This window comes from Neofelis nebulosa, chromosome 7 (assembly GCF_028018385.1).
Source record: "Neofelis nebulosa isolate mNeoNeb1 chromosome 7, mNeoNeb1.pri, whole genome shotgun sequence".
Classification (NCBI taxonomy): Eukaryota; Metazoa; Chordata; class Mammalia; order Carnivora; family Felidae; genus Neofelis; species Neofelis nebulosa.
Genome location: NC_080788.1, coordinates 36137074 through 36149808, shown reverse-complemented (window position 1 = coordinate 36149808; position 12735 = coordinate 36137074). Strand labels below are relative to the sequence as shown.

General features: G+C 57.8%; 1 protein-coding gene across 8 annotated transcripts in view; it reads right to left on the bottom strand.

Annotated features, from left to right (window-relative positions):
- The window catches only part of TLE3 (TLE family member 3, transcriptional corepressor), a 48962-nt gene extending 40005 nt beyond the window's left edge, over positions 1–8957 (bottom strand). For 4 of the 8 annotated variants that reach the window (XM_058737214.1, XM_058737216.1, XM_058737219.1 and 1 more), the window contains exons 1-4: positions 7811–8957; positions 7122–7222; positions 6532–6595; positions 5426–5470 (exon numbers count right to left, since the gene is read on the bottom strand). In XM_058737214.1, coding sequence (XP_058593197.1) covers positions 5426–5470; positions 6532–6595; positions 7122–7222; positions 7811–7834 — 234 coding nt within the window. In that variant the 5' untranslated portion in view covers positions 7835–8957. The remainder of the gene's footprint in view (positions 1–5425; positions 5471–6531; positions 6596–7121; positions 7223–7810) is intronic. The other 4 variants (XM_058737215.1, XM_058737217.1, XM_058737220.1 and 1 more) reach the window with 2 other exon arrangements.
- Between the last annotated feature and the right edge of the window lie 3778 nt (positions 8958–12735).

The following is a 12735-nucleotide window of genomic DNA, read 5'->3' as shown; positions in this document are numbered from 1 at the left end:
GTTGCCACCCAGATTGAGGAGCAGCGTCCTCCCCCTCCTCCCCCCAGGCTGGCTTTCTGCTGGCTTCTGCCTCATAAACCCCTGCCCTCCCTCTAAGTCTCGGCTCAGGTAACAGCCCTTCGGTGTAGTCTTCTGTGCCCCCCCATCCCCCTTCCCCTCCCCCTTTCCGGGGAAGCATAAGCTGTTCTGTCCTGGCTACTCCTCCTGTGACACTGGGGCCGTATTAGCACTTACCTCACTGCGCTGCCATGACTTATTTAGATGCCAACTCCCCAGCGTAGGGAATGGTGTCTGATTCGGCTGTGTAACCAGCCCCGGCCCACACCCAGCACATCCCAGGCCCCTAATAACCGTTTTGGAACGGCTCCAACCCCCTCATTTTACTGATGAAGAAACTGGATGCCGAGAGCCGTAGGAGGAAGCCTGCAGAGCTGGTAGCCAACCCACAATTAAAACCCTCACTTCCTACTCCCAGAGCTCAGGGAACCAGAATCCCACCCTCTGATGACCCCAGTAATTCTGAGTAAAGGAAAACCAGCGTGTTTGCTGAGCACCTGTTACGTGCCAAGCGCCCGTAAGAGACCCCAGCAGAGGGGCTTCCTCCGTGGCCACCAAAAAAGGAGATGATGAAGGGTGAGAAAGGGCGCCATGCAGGCCAGATCGCAGGCGGGAAACCCCACTGAGGTTTGGCCTTGACTACCTTTTGGTCCCAAGTGTCCCAGGATTTTGTGCAAACGGATAGGGATAGGAAAGCAGTTTCCCACGCAGGAGGGAAAAGGGAGCTCACTCCTACAGCGGAACGGAAACCGAGGGCCTCTGACACAGACCAGACCCTCTCTATACTAAGTGGAGGAGGAGGAACCCAAGGAGAAAAAGAGCTCCGTGCCCTCCGGGGCCCCCTGGTCCAGAAGAGTTCATGGAAAGAAGGAAGAGTCAGGCTCAGTTTCCTCGGATGATACGAGGCCATCCCAATGATCAAGCGTATGAGAAGCAAAAGAGCACACGAATCTCACTCCATATAGCAACAGCAGCAGTGAAGAATGGGGGTCCAGGGAAGGCTAGGGTGGAAGGCAGTCTGGGGCGGGAGCTCCTTGCAGGTGCACAGGACAGGGGGCAGGGGGCTTTGAGCTCAGCAGACCCCCAAAGCTGACCATGGCAGGCCCTCGGCGCAGTGAGAGGAGCTAAGTGACTGGAGAAAGCTCAGCAAGAGTGACCAGCCAGGAAAGGTGAGGTGGAAACCAGGGCCTAGGAGGAGTGCTTGGATGCCAGCAACCACCCCCCCTGCCCCCCCCCCCCGCCCCTGCTACTCCGGAACTCTTCTTAGCTCAACCCAGACGCACCCCACAAACAGGCACTCCTGGGCAGGGTCTTTGTAACCTCGCCACCTGCTGGCTCCCTCTGGCCACCCGGCCTTCAACACTGATGGTCCCCAAACTTCAACTTGTACCTGGACATCTTCCAGCCAAGCCCCTCATTACTTGGGTGATGAGAGGGGAGGGGACAAACGGAGATCTCCCATATCCTTCTTCAGCCCCGCGTTCACGGCGGCCACGGCCGCCGTGGCTTTCTGTATCCTTGGGTAAAAAGGTCACAGGCCTTACCACTTTACCTCACCCATGAACCTGACCTCTGGGGTCGCTAGTTCCGCACTGTGTTTATTATTACGCACATCAAATCATTAGATGTGCAAATAGCTGGCAATTCAGAAGAGGACGGTGGGCAAAAAGCATCCAGCTGATATGGTTATACAACCCGAAATGGGGTACTTTGTACTTTGGTATAGCCAGGTTCGCAGGCGTCGCCTTAGCCTCTTGACATAATGCAGAAAGCGGCAATGACAATTAAAGCCACAGAGTGCTATCAGTTAGTAAACAAATACACCTCACCTCTTGAGTCTTGCTAAACAGAGACCTGGGCTCGGGACAAAAGGTTGCATTAGCAGCCCCAGCACTAATGCGGGACTGGGTAACTGGGTATCTCAGCTCCCCTCCCTGGCCTCAGTTTCCTCATCTGCAATCTAGAATGGTTTGCATAAGAAGCCAGAGGGCCCCCCCCCCCCCCCCCCGTTCCAGGATGCCAAGAGAAACTTGGAGGAAGGGTTGCTCCTCTGGGTTTATAGAAAAAGGGTGACCGTAAAAAGGGTTGGCATAGCGCTGCCCCCAAGTCCAAATGTCTCAAGTTCTCTTTTGAAACCTCAGTGCTCACCGGGGGAGGATGAAGACGGCCTGACCCAGCTTCTCGTGCCTCAAACCCCACAGCCAACAGGTGCTCTGGGCGCTCCTTTCGAAGTTGGCTTTGTTGGCACTGGAGAGCCTCGGCAGGGACAGGACAGGAATCAATGAGCTGGCCAGCCATCATCGCCTCCCTGAATCACCCTTGACATTCTGCCTGGAAGCAGGGGCTTAGAGGAGGTGGGTGACCCCTTGAAAGCTCAGGCCAGGCCCGTGATTCTGTAATCTTTGCTTTGCCATAATTAGGGAGGTAGGCAGAGGCGTAGGAGGAGAAACCATTTATTACTTCTGCGGGATTTGACAGCTTGAAAGAAGAACGAGAAGGATACAGGGAAACAGCCAGCAGGAGCCAGCCACAGTGAGCTTAACCTCTCGGTAAAATAAAAAACGGGCTGGACGCACCTCGGCAGCTGCCCTCTGTCAATACCCAGGGCCTATCGGGCAGACCCGGAGGTTCCCAACTAATAGGCATTTCCCCAGAGACAGCAAAGAAGACCTTTTTTTTAAAAAAAAAAAAAAAAAAAACGGTGGCGGTGGTGGTGGCGGTGAAGGGGGGGCGGGGTGCATGTGAGCGAGCAGGCGGAGGACCCCCACGCTTTCCAAAGTGCCAGCTCTGGAGATCACCTATTACATAAAGGTACAGACAGTCCCCACCCCCACCCCTGAGCTTAAAGACGAAGAATCCAGCCTGTTTGTTCCAGGCAGATGTAATCACACGAACAGTCAAGTCTAGAGGGCAGGACACTGCATGAATAATTCAAGCGCTCCAGTCACTTGATGGTGTGTGCAGATAAAACACCAGTCAACCGCTAAACAGGTCAGCTGATAAACTTGTTTGCTCAGGCCTAACCACCATCCGCCAAATGCACCCGAGACCCACACTACAATTAGTGGCTGGGTTTTCTTCTGCAGAACCCCGGCAAGCCTAGGGAGTGGCCAGCCCCATTAGGTCAGGGTTGCAGGTTAGTTTCTTCACCTCCCTGCCTCTTTGTTCCTCCACAGCCTCCGGGCGATTTCACCCAACTCCAGAGATTGCCATAAACCCGGCGAAGGCACCAGAAGGCACCACTCATTCGTGCTGGGAAAGCAAAGGGGAGCTGGCGGTAGGGCAGAGGGGACTGGCAGGCAGGGTAAAGCACCCATTTCGAGAATCCAGAGGCCTGGACTGGAGTCCCAGCCCTGCACGGCGGGCCTCCCTGAAGCCTCAGTTTCCCCGCCTGTACAAAGGGTGCAAACGCTCCGTCTGCCTGCCTCTAGCAGCTGAGAGGATTAAATGGGACCGTGTCGCCAAACCTCAGGCATTCTCCCCCTGAGAACCCTGTCTGGGGAATGGCCAGAAGCCCCAGATGCACACAGCTGCTCTTTGTGCAAACCCCACCACCACATGCGTTAAGGCGGTTAACTCTTCCTGAGTTCAGAGTCTCCCCAGGACTCCGGGAACACCTTTGCTCCACCAGCCAAGGTGGACTCGTGCCAAAGAACCAACCACTCACAGACACGGGGAACACCACCCATGCAGACCTCAACATGCAACGACATATTACGCCTTAATTATGAAGCTCTTAGAATAACTGCTGCTATAAATTTTAAACCTGGGTGCAATTACCCTCTTTAAACACACCCAAGATACTAAGCACCGAGGGAAGAAAAAAAAAAGAAAAAAGAGGAGGTGGAGAAAGGGAGAAGGTGGCACCTTGCCTAACAGCCCAAGGTTCCCTGAACACCTGAGGCCCACTCCATGCGTTCAGTCCCACCTAAAGTTGGGCAGCACCTGCCTCCAGTCCATTCTGCCGAAGAGAAACATCTCGATATACAAAGCCGTGGCTGCTTGTGATTTCTGTGGGTTAAGAAGTGAAAACTTGGTAGCCTTCCTATGCTAATCCCTCAGGAAGCCACAAACTGGCTTCCCACATGGCCCAGTAAACTCAGGCCCCTTTCCGGCTGCCCTTCACCCAACACTGGGGCTCCTCCAGGACAGAAAGGAAACCACAGATTCAAAAGGCTTTATAGGAAGCCACCGGAGCAGGCCGCAAGGGACAGGCATTTCAGGGTCACCTGCCCTTCTCACCTGCCCCAGACCCTGCCCCCGTCAAGAGCAGATTTTAAACCCCCGTCAACGACTGTTAATTTAGGGCAGCAAATCCATTCAAGTCACGGTCACCAAAGGCTAGAATGAGTCAACAGTCTTCTGAGATTTCAAGAACACCAATTGTTAAAAAGAACAACCGGCCTGCGCCATTTATTCGTGCCAAGTCACTTCTAATCGCTGGCCAAGCCAAATTACAGACAGCCTCTCCTTGGAACACAAATACACAAACAGGCCTCTCCCACAGCCCAGCCTAGCACCCGGGACTAGTTACTGATATGCACTGAGATAAAGGCTGTTTGTATTTGCTCGGTTTGAGGTATACTGTTATTAGGAGAGTGACAATACGAGGTAGTTTACATATCCATTAAACACCACCACACTAGCTAAACTGGTTTGACTTCAGGATTTCAAAGCTGAGCTCAACTACCAGCCACCTCCGAGGTCCTGGCGAGGCAGCCCTGGGCAAGTTACTTCACCTCTCTGCTTCAGCTTCCTTCTCTGTAAAATGGGGACCCGGGCTGCCTTCAAATGAAGATTGAGAGGAGAAAGCTGCCTCGCAAACGTAAGACATGAGGGCTATATTTCATCCTGGCTTCGTATTTTTAAGCAGTTAGTGGCTTGTTCCCTTAAATTTTGACAGCTCAGCCTGGCTTTAAAGACTCTTGAAATTTAATCTTATCAAGGCAGAACATCAAATTGTTACGCGCAGGCACACATGCGCGCGCGCACACACACACACACACACACACACCCCTCCTGCATTTCCCCTTGAGAATTTTATATTAAAACACTTAAAAGCAGCCAGCTAGCCCCCTCTGGGTTTCAGGAGTTTGTAAAGCAGATCCTGAAGGCACAACGTTTCCTCTGCTCCTTTATACCAAGATCCAAGACCAGGACTAATTTCACAAGCTCAGGTGCCAAAAACTCATGCCCAAGAAATCAGCAACGCCTCAGACCCTGCATTTCAGAGACCGGATCCATTTGCTCTTCAAGGAGAAGGAGGGGGAACAGAAGACGAGGCTCCTTTTCAAAGGGCAGGGGCCACAAGAAACCCATTTATTAGGTTTTTAACCGCTAGGTAGATTTCGAGAAGAAAAGCACTTACCTGCTTGTGCATTTCGATGTTCAAGCCATAAGACATCTCATAGTACTAAAAGCAAAAAGAATTGCCGTTAACAGGCAACCCCCAGTCATCTGTTCACTTTCCAAAATCAGCTTTGGGGCCAGGTTTCTGGCCAAATCACACTTTTAGGATACAAATGCTAACGAAGTTCAAATCAAACCCCAAAGCCCGCTATAGGGGGGTTGAAGGGCTGACCAGGGGTGAATGTGGCTCTCGTCTCTACAGAACATTATCGATGCAGCAGTAAGAGAAGCTGGGCCCTCCCTCCCTTCCACAAGCACCTCGTGGGCCACATATCCTGTTTATACAAGGTTCGGGTTCAACAGGGAATCGTGTGTATACTGGGCCCCTCTTGTCCTCTGAGAGTTATTTAGCAATGTGTCAAAGGCCTCTTATGTGGAAAGCAGTGCAGGGAGGGCGCTTAAGTGCCTCCCATGTCCTCTCAACAAACAGAAGATGGAAACTCAGGGCAACAGACACTGGGAAAGGGAAGAGAGTCTACCCTACTGCGCCAAGGCTGACGAGGCTGGGGTATCCCTGCTGAGGGAGGGGAGTGGAGGCAGAGAGCTTTGAAAGGCTCCTCCACTCTCACAAAACCCTGGGGAACGAAGTGGGGGGGGGGGGCGCGTGCAGGGGATAGGCGGAGAGGGCTCCTGTCCCACTCTGGCTAGATCCCAGGGCTGCAAAGCAGCAAAGTTTCCCAACACTCCCCGGAGGTCCCTAACAGAGATGTTATCCCACCCAGACGTGAGCCGATCCAGTCCTATCTTACTAGCCAAGACAGGGGCCACCAGTCCCTCTGGGAAACAAACTAAAGGGGCACGAAGGTAGCACAAAAGCGCCCCGCCTGGATTTGGGTTTCCCTTTCGGCCCCTCCTCTCACCCACCCTCCTCCAAGTGGCCCGGGCTAAAGGGGCGGGGGTGGGGGGGGTGGGGGGGGCAGTGGGGCGGGTCGGGGGCACACTCGGATAACCCCGGCTCCCAGGGCTGCCCGGCGGCTGGCCGCGGCGGGCCGGGGACTCGGCTACAGGGTCCCCCAGACCCCCACCCCGGGCCCGCCCTGGCCCCGGCCCGCGGCCGCCTCTCACCATCACGTAATGGCGCTGCATCTCGGTCTTCTCGTTCGCCAGCTTGTCGTACTCCACTTTGAGGCTGCGAGGGCAGGAGGAGCCGGCTCAGGCCCGGGGCCCGCACTGCCTCCTCCGAGGCCCCAACGTCAAGGCCTCTGAGAACCGCTTTGCCACTTCCTGAACGCCCCCCCCCCTCCGCCCCTTGGGGGACCCTGTCACCCCGCAGCCCCGGGGCGGAGGGGGTTCGGGTCCTCGCCGCGGGGGAGGGAGAGACACAACTTGAAACTTCCGCGGCCGAGCGCGTGGACTGCTCAGGGCCGCGGGGGCCGGGGCGGGGGGAGGGAGGCGGGTGGAGAACCCGGCTCGCGACCCCCGGAGCGGGCTCGCCGCGGCCCCGACCCTCACCCCGCCCGCGGCCCAGGGTGCCGGGAGGCTGCGGGCAGCCAAGGGTTAAGGCGCCGCGCTCGGAAAGGGGAAACAAAAGGCGGAGGCCCCGGCTGCCCCGCCGCCCCGGGTCGGGAGCCCCCTCCGTCCCCGCGGGGGGTGGCAGGAGCCGCGGCGGGGACGCCCCTTCCCGCCGGCCCCGGGGAGGCCCCCACCGGCCTTACCTGTGATATTGAGCTTGCAGGAACTGGAATTCGTCTTTGATCCTGTCACAAGACTCAGCCACCGTGAATTTAAATCCCGGCTGCCCGGGTTGATGGGGAGCCTGGAGCCCGCGAGGACGAGACAGGGGAGGGGGCGGGGGCGTCAGACTGGGCTCCGGGCGGCCCCAGCCCCTCCGCGGCTTCCCCCGGCTCCCCCCGCCCAACCCAGGAGGCCACCCTCACAGCCCAGAACCTTCCCAGCAAGTTTCTCAGCCGCCCGACGGGGTGGGGTGGGGGGGCGCCCCAATCCTTCCCCATTGGCGGCGGGGCTCATCCCTTGCACGAAGGGGCTCCCTTCCCAAGTAAGACCGGCACTGGAACATAGCCGGGTGAGTTGGGAGATTGGGGAGAGGGAGCGGGGGAGGAGGGGGGCAGCGTGAAAACAAACAGTTCCGCTGGAACACAGGCAACCCCCCAACGCCACTCGGGCGGAATTAACCTCCTCTCTCCACGGCGCCCCCCCATCCCCATCCCCTTTGTGTGAGCGCGCGCGCGCGCACTCTCTCTCTCTCTCTCACACACACACACACACACACACACGCACGCACACACCATAAAGGTAGCAACAAGCAAAATGGAGGTGCCAGATAAACTGCCTCGTTTACCCTGCCATGATAGATGCTTAAATAAACCGAGTTGCAATTACTCACCGGATGTCTGCCTTGCGGATACATGGCAGGGAGGGGTCGTGATTCCGAGAGCGTGGAAGCGCCGAGAGCTCGGGCCGGGGAGGTGCGGGGGAGGGGGGAGCCAAGCCCGAGCGGGGGGCGGCCGGGAAACCGAGTGCTCGCCCCCGGCCCCCCCAGCCCGCTCTCGCAGCGAAATCCCAGAGTCGGGCGCCCGCCCCAAGTGGAGACAAAGAGCTGCGGAGCAGGCGGCAAAGTCGTCGGCGGGCGCCGAGGCCGGGCGGCGGACGCGGGCTTTGTGCGCCTAGGGCTCGGCGGTCTGCGGCCGGCCGCCTTCCCCCCGCTGCGTGGAGCGCGTCAGGGCCGGGGACAGCGCGGACATCGTCGTCTCCCCGGTGGCTCCGGCGCGGGGTCCCGAGGCCGGGGTCTCCTCCTGGGGCGACTGCGGACCCCCTCCGGATCACTCGGCGAGTCGCGCCGTGAGGGGGGCGCGCCGAGGCAGCCCCAGCATCCGGGGCGCGCGGGTCCGATCCCAGAGGCGGCTCCCGGGGAGAAGAGGAAGGAGGCTAGCACCCAGGTGGCGGCTGGGGGCCGCAGGAGCGCCGGAGGGTGAGGGCGGGAGCCCGGCGCGGGCGCTTAGACGCCCCCCCTCGGAGAGGAGAGCCTGCTGTTCCGTCTGCTACTGCCGCCGCCGCCGCCGCCGCCGCCGCCGCCGCCGCCGCCGCTGCTGCAAGCCCTTCCCAGGGCCGAGTAGGAAACTCCAGGCTCAGTAGGTGCAAATCAGCTGCCCTGGCATCCTAACTCCAGCGGGCACAGAAAGCCTCCGCAAAGGGGTCCTCGCTGCTCCCAGCTTGAGCGCCGCGTCCCCAGCGAGGAGCGCTCGGCGCCGCCACCGCCGCCTCGGAGCGCACAGGCAGGAGAGAGCGCAGCCCGAGACCGGGGAGCTCTGCGGCTTCCTTCCTTCCCCTCGGCCTGGCTCTTCTCTCCGCGCCCGAAAAACCCCCCAAACACACACCCCAAACACACACACGCACGCACACACACACACACACACGCACACACACCCAAAAAAGTGCCCGGGACCTGCGGATACCACACACAGACAGGCAAGGGGGACGAGCACGAGGTCTGAACTGCCGCGAGAGCAGTTCCAAATAGGGACTGAAAAGTAACAAAATAATGTGGCAGCTTCGCCCGGTGCTGGCCAATGGGAGTGCGGGGCCCCCACGTGGGGCTACCGGACTCGGCCTGCGACTGGGCGCCGCCGGGCGCGACGTCACAATGCCCTCTTGTGTCTAAAACTATGCATGAAAAGTAGCAATCAGGCCCTACCCGCTGGTGACTTTCGCATGGGAGTGAAAAACAGCGCTCCTCAGATCAGGAATTAACCGAAAGACATATAATAAATAGATATATATTATAGTGCTGGGCTGCTAGACTTTTTTTTCTCCCGCCTCTTTTTTTTTTTTCCCACGATCTACTAGCAAATAATTATTTGGCGGGAGGGGGAAACAGGGGAACCCGAGGAATAACAACAAAAGAAAAAAAGACAAGCCGTACGGTCCTCGAAACCTGTGGCTGGTAGTAATGTATCAGTTTATTCTGCAGTGGCGGTGAACGATTCCTCCCTGGAATCTCATTAGGTCTGCAAAGCAGCCCAATTAGATACTATAAAACAAACAGAATCACTTTGTCACTTTAATGTTTTCACTTCGCAGGATTTAGGACTGAGAAAATGGTGGGTCCCAAAGTTGCCTCCCACCTTAAAAAATTTGCTGGGAACTGAGGGTGTCCCTCTCTTTACCCCTTCTCTTGCCCTCCCTCCCCCTTCCACTGGCCCCCAGCTTTTTTTTTTTTTTCTTTGTTCATTCGTCCTTCTTTTCAGAAAGCCAAATAAACAGCGTCTTTGATGTGCGGCGGCTGCCGGCTAGAAGTCTGAGGAACTCTGGCTTGGCGGGCAGCGCAGATGGAAGGGCCGGCTGCCGGCGGACAAACGGCCCAGTTCCCCAGGTTCCTCACCGCGCGCTGGGGCCAGGGGAGCGGAGGAGGGGATGGGGAGGCGGCCCTGCCCTGCCGTGGCCGGGGAGCTCCCCGTTCCGACCCGGTTTGTCCGGCCTGCTCGAGGCAGTGTTGCGGCGTCGGCGGAAGCCTGCGGAGGGGCTCGCGTGCGGGCCCGTGGGTGTCCCGGCAGCCAGCCTCGACGCCTCGGGAGGCGCAGACGCTCGCCTGCCCCCGCGCGTTCCTCGCGCACCCCCAACCGCCGCGCCTCCGGGACTCCCCGCGCGGTCGCACAGGCCACTCGGCTCCGGGGCCAGTCCGCCCGCAAACGGATAGCCTCGATCTGCTGCTCGGGGTTACGTCAGGGCAGACGGGCATTGGGGGAGCGGCCGCGCCCCGGACCCCCGCGGGCCCCGCCGGGTGGACCGGCCCAACCGGCGCCCGCGGGTCCCTCCCCGGCATCTCCGCGAAAGCGCACGCACCCCGGGGCCGGTGGCGGGCGCGCGCGAGCCGGCCGCGCGCCCCCGGATCTATATTTTCCCCTCATTAGGATCTGGAGTTTGCTCTTTGCATCTTAATGAGGAGCTGAGAGCGAGCGGGCGCTCGGAGGCCGGTGCGCAGGGAGTTACACGTGAGCGCCCGCCTAGGAGTTGAACCTCCCCGCGCCCGCTCCGGCCGCCAGCTCTGAACCGCGCTCCTCTCTTCATTTATTTATTTTCCTAAATAAAAACATAAATCGTGTGCGGCGCGCACCGAAGAGGGGGGTAGAGAGAAGCCCGGGTCGACAGATGCGAGCATCTGGCCGCAGCATTCATTAGACACAAAATGGCTCCTCTTTGGAGCTTCCTTTTCCCCTCCCCCTTCTCTGCCCTCCCCCTTACGTCACGGGTGGGCGCACCCGCTTCCAACCCGCCCCGCCCCTTTCTCGCTCCTGCCCCCCACGTGGGAACCGTCGGCCACGCCCCCTAGCAAGGCCCGGGAAACCAATCAGAAGCCGCCGTGGAGGCCCTCCGCCACTGATTGGTGAAACGGTCGGGAGCTGTCAGTCCGCGTCCAGAGCTGTCAGTCAAAACCACGAGGGGTGGGGGAGCGCTGACAAATGCCGAGGCTTCTGAGCCTCCCGCTTGCAAATAGTGCTTGGAATGGCTGCTTAATTAGCTTTGAATGGCTTTTCCTTCCAGCTCAAACAATCTGTCACTACCATGTGGTATAAAGGAGCCATGCATAAAAAAGTAAGCAGAGGCTAAATATCAATTTGATTTTGTGTATCAAAGGAATATTTTATTTTTCTCCCTAGTAATGAAACGTATCAATTTAAATAATAAAAGGTAAAACACACACACACACACACACACACACACCCCGAAAAGGGGGGAAAAAAAGAAAAAAAGGAAAAAGAAAGAAAAAAAAAAAGCCCAAACTCCACTGTTCTGACTCCTGCGCACGCCTGAAACAAGTAATTTCTACGGCCCACGTTTAGAAGGAAACCTGAAGATTCCCTCCACCCCCACCCCGCCCCCAAACTGCGTCTTGTTTTGTTGTTGTCGTCCAGAAGTCTAGGAGTGATGGGGGAGGGGTGGTGGCCTGTAAAAGGGAAGGTGGGGGTGGGGTGGGGGGAACAAACTTTAAAGGAGCTCTTTGAAGCTGCTAATCAAAGTGAAGGGGGTTTTAAGACCCCGTAAACTGGGGATCCCACAGCAGGTCTCGATTTGGGAGCCGAGAGGAGGGGTGGGGGAGTAGCGGGTGTGCGTCTCACCCGGATTTATTAAACACAATGCCTTCAAGATGCGCCTTGTCCGGCCTCCCTTTCCCGATCTCATTCCGGACTGGCTCCAACGGCGCCCGCCCGCAGTCGACCTCCTAGCCTGGGCCCCCAGGTCAGGTCTATACAGATTGCGACCGTAGAGCACTGCAGCTCCGTCCCCGTCCTAGGCATCGCTCTTCGCTCTTGCCCCGCCGTCCGCGATCCCGGGGACCCCGCGAGACTGGACGCTCCCACAGGGCCGACTCCCGTGGGGTTCACCTGTGAGCCCCAGCGCCCGCGCGGGGCCGGGCACGCTGGAGATGCGCGCGGCTGCATTGATGGACTGGGTTTTGCAGAGCGCCGCCTCCTCTGCAGGGCCCAGCTGGAGGGCCCGCCAAGCAGTCTAGAATGATTAGGGCGCTGGAGCGCTTACTATGCACGAGGCAGAACACTGCTACCCAAGCGAGAATTCTCTTCTTCACCTCACGCCCTAGGGAAGCGGCCTGGCCTGGCCGGTACTCCCCATTTTATAGAGTAAAAAAAAAAAAAAAAAAAGAGAGAGGCTTCGAAAACTCGGTAATTTGCCCCAAACTGGGCAGAAGCGTCGACATTCGAATCCAGGACAGCCAGCTCAACAGCCAACCTCAGCTCCTCCTTTGCTTGCGGGAGCAGGATCCGCGCAAGCAGTTGCTGAAGGAGAGGCATTGATTCATTCCTTATTCATTCACTCTTTCATTCATTACCAGCTCTTTCTGCGGGTCAGGCTGTAAGGTCACTGGCCCAGCTCGCCCGCCTCCGGCTCCTACTCGCTGCGCTCCTAGCGTCACGCCCAGCTCTCCGGAGCCCAGAGCTGGGAGAGGGGCGGGAGGTAACTAACCAGGCCAGTACCCCTTTAAGCAAACCCCCGCTCGACCCCCACCCGCGTGACACCCCCAAATTAGAAAAAAACAAAACAAAACAAGGAGAAAAATACATTTCTTTGATGCTCGAGAAAGAGAAAAGAAAATAAAAAACACGTATACAACACCACGTCCAAAGCTCTTGACAATTATTTTTAAAGAAGGAGGGGAGTGGAGAGAAAGAGTTCAAACGTCTCTGTCTCCAGTTCTAATTGGAAACGTTTCAACTGTTTATGTTACAAGAAGTGTCAGGGTCATTTGCTACCGAAGAGCTGACTTTTCATTGGCTGCTTAATTGAGTACCTCGG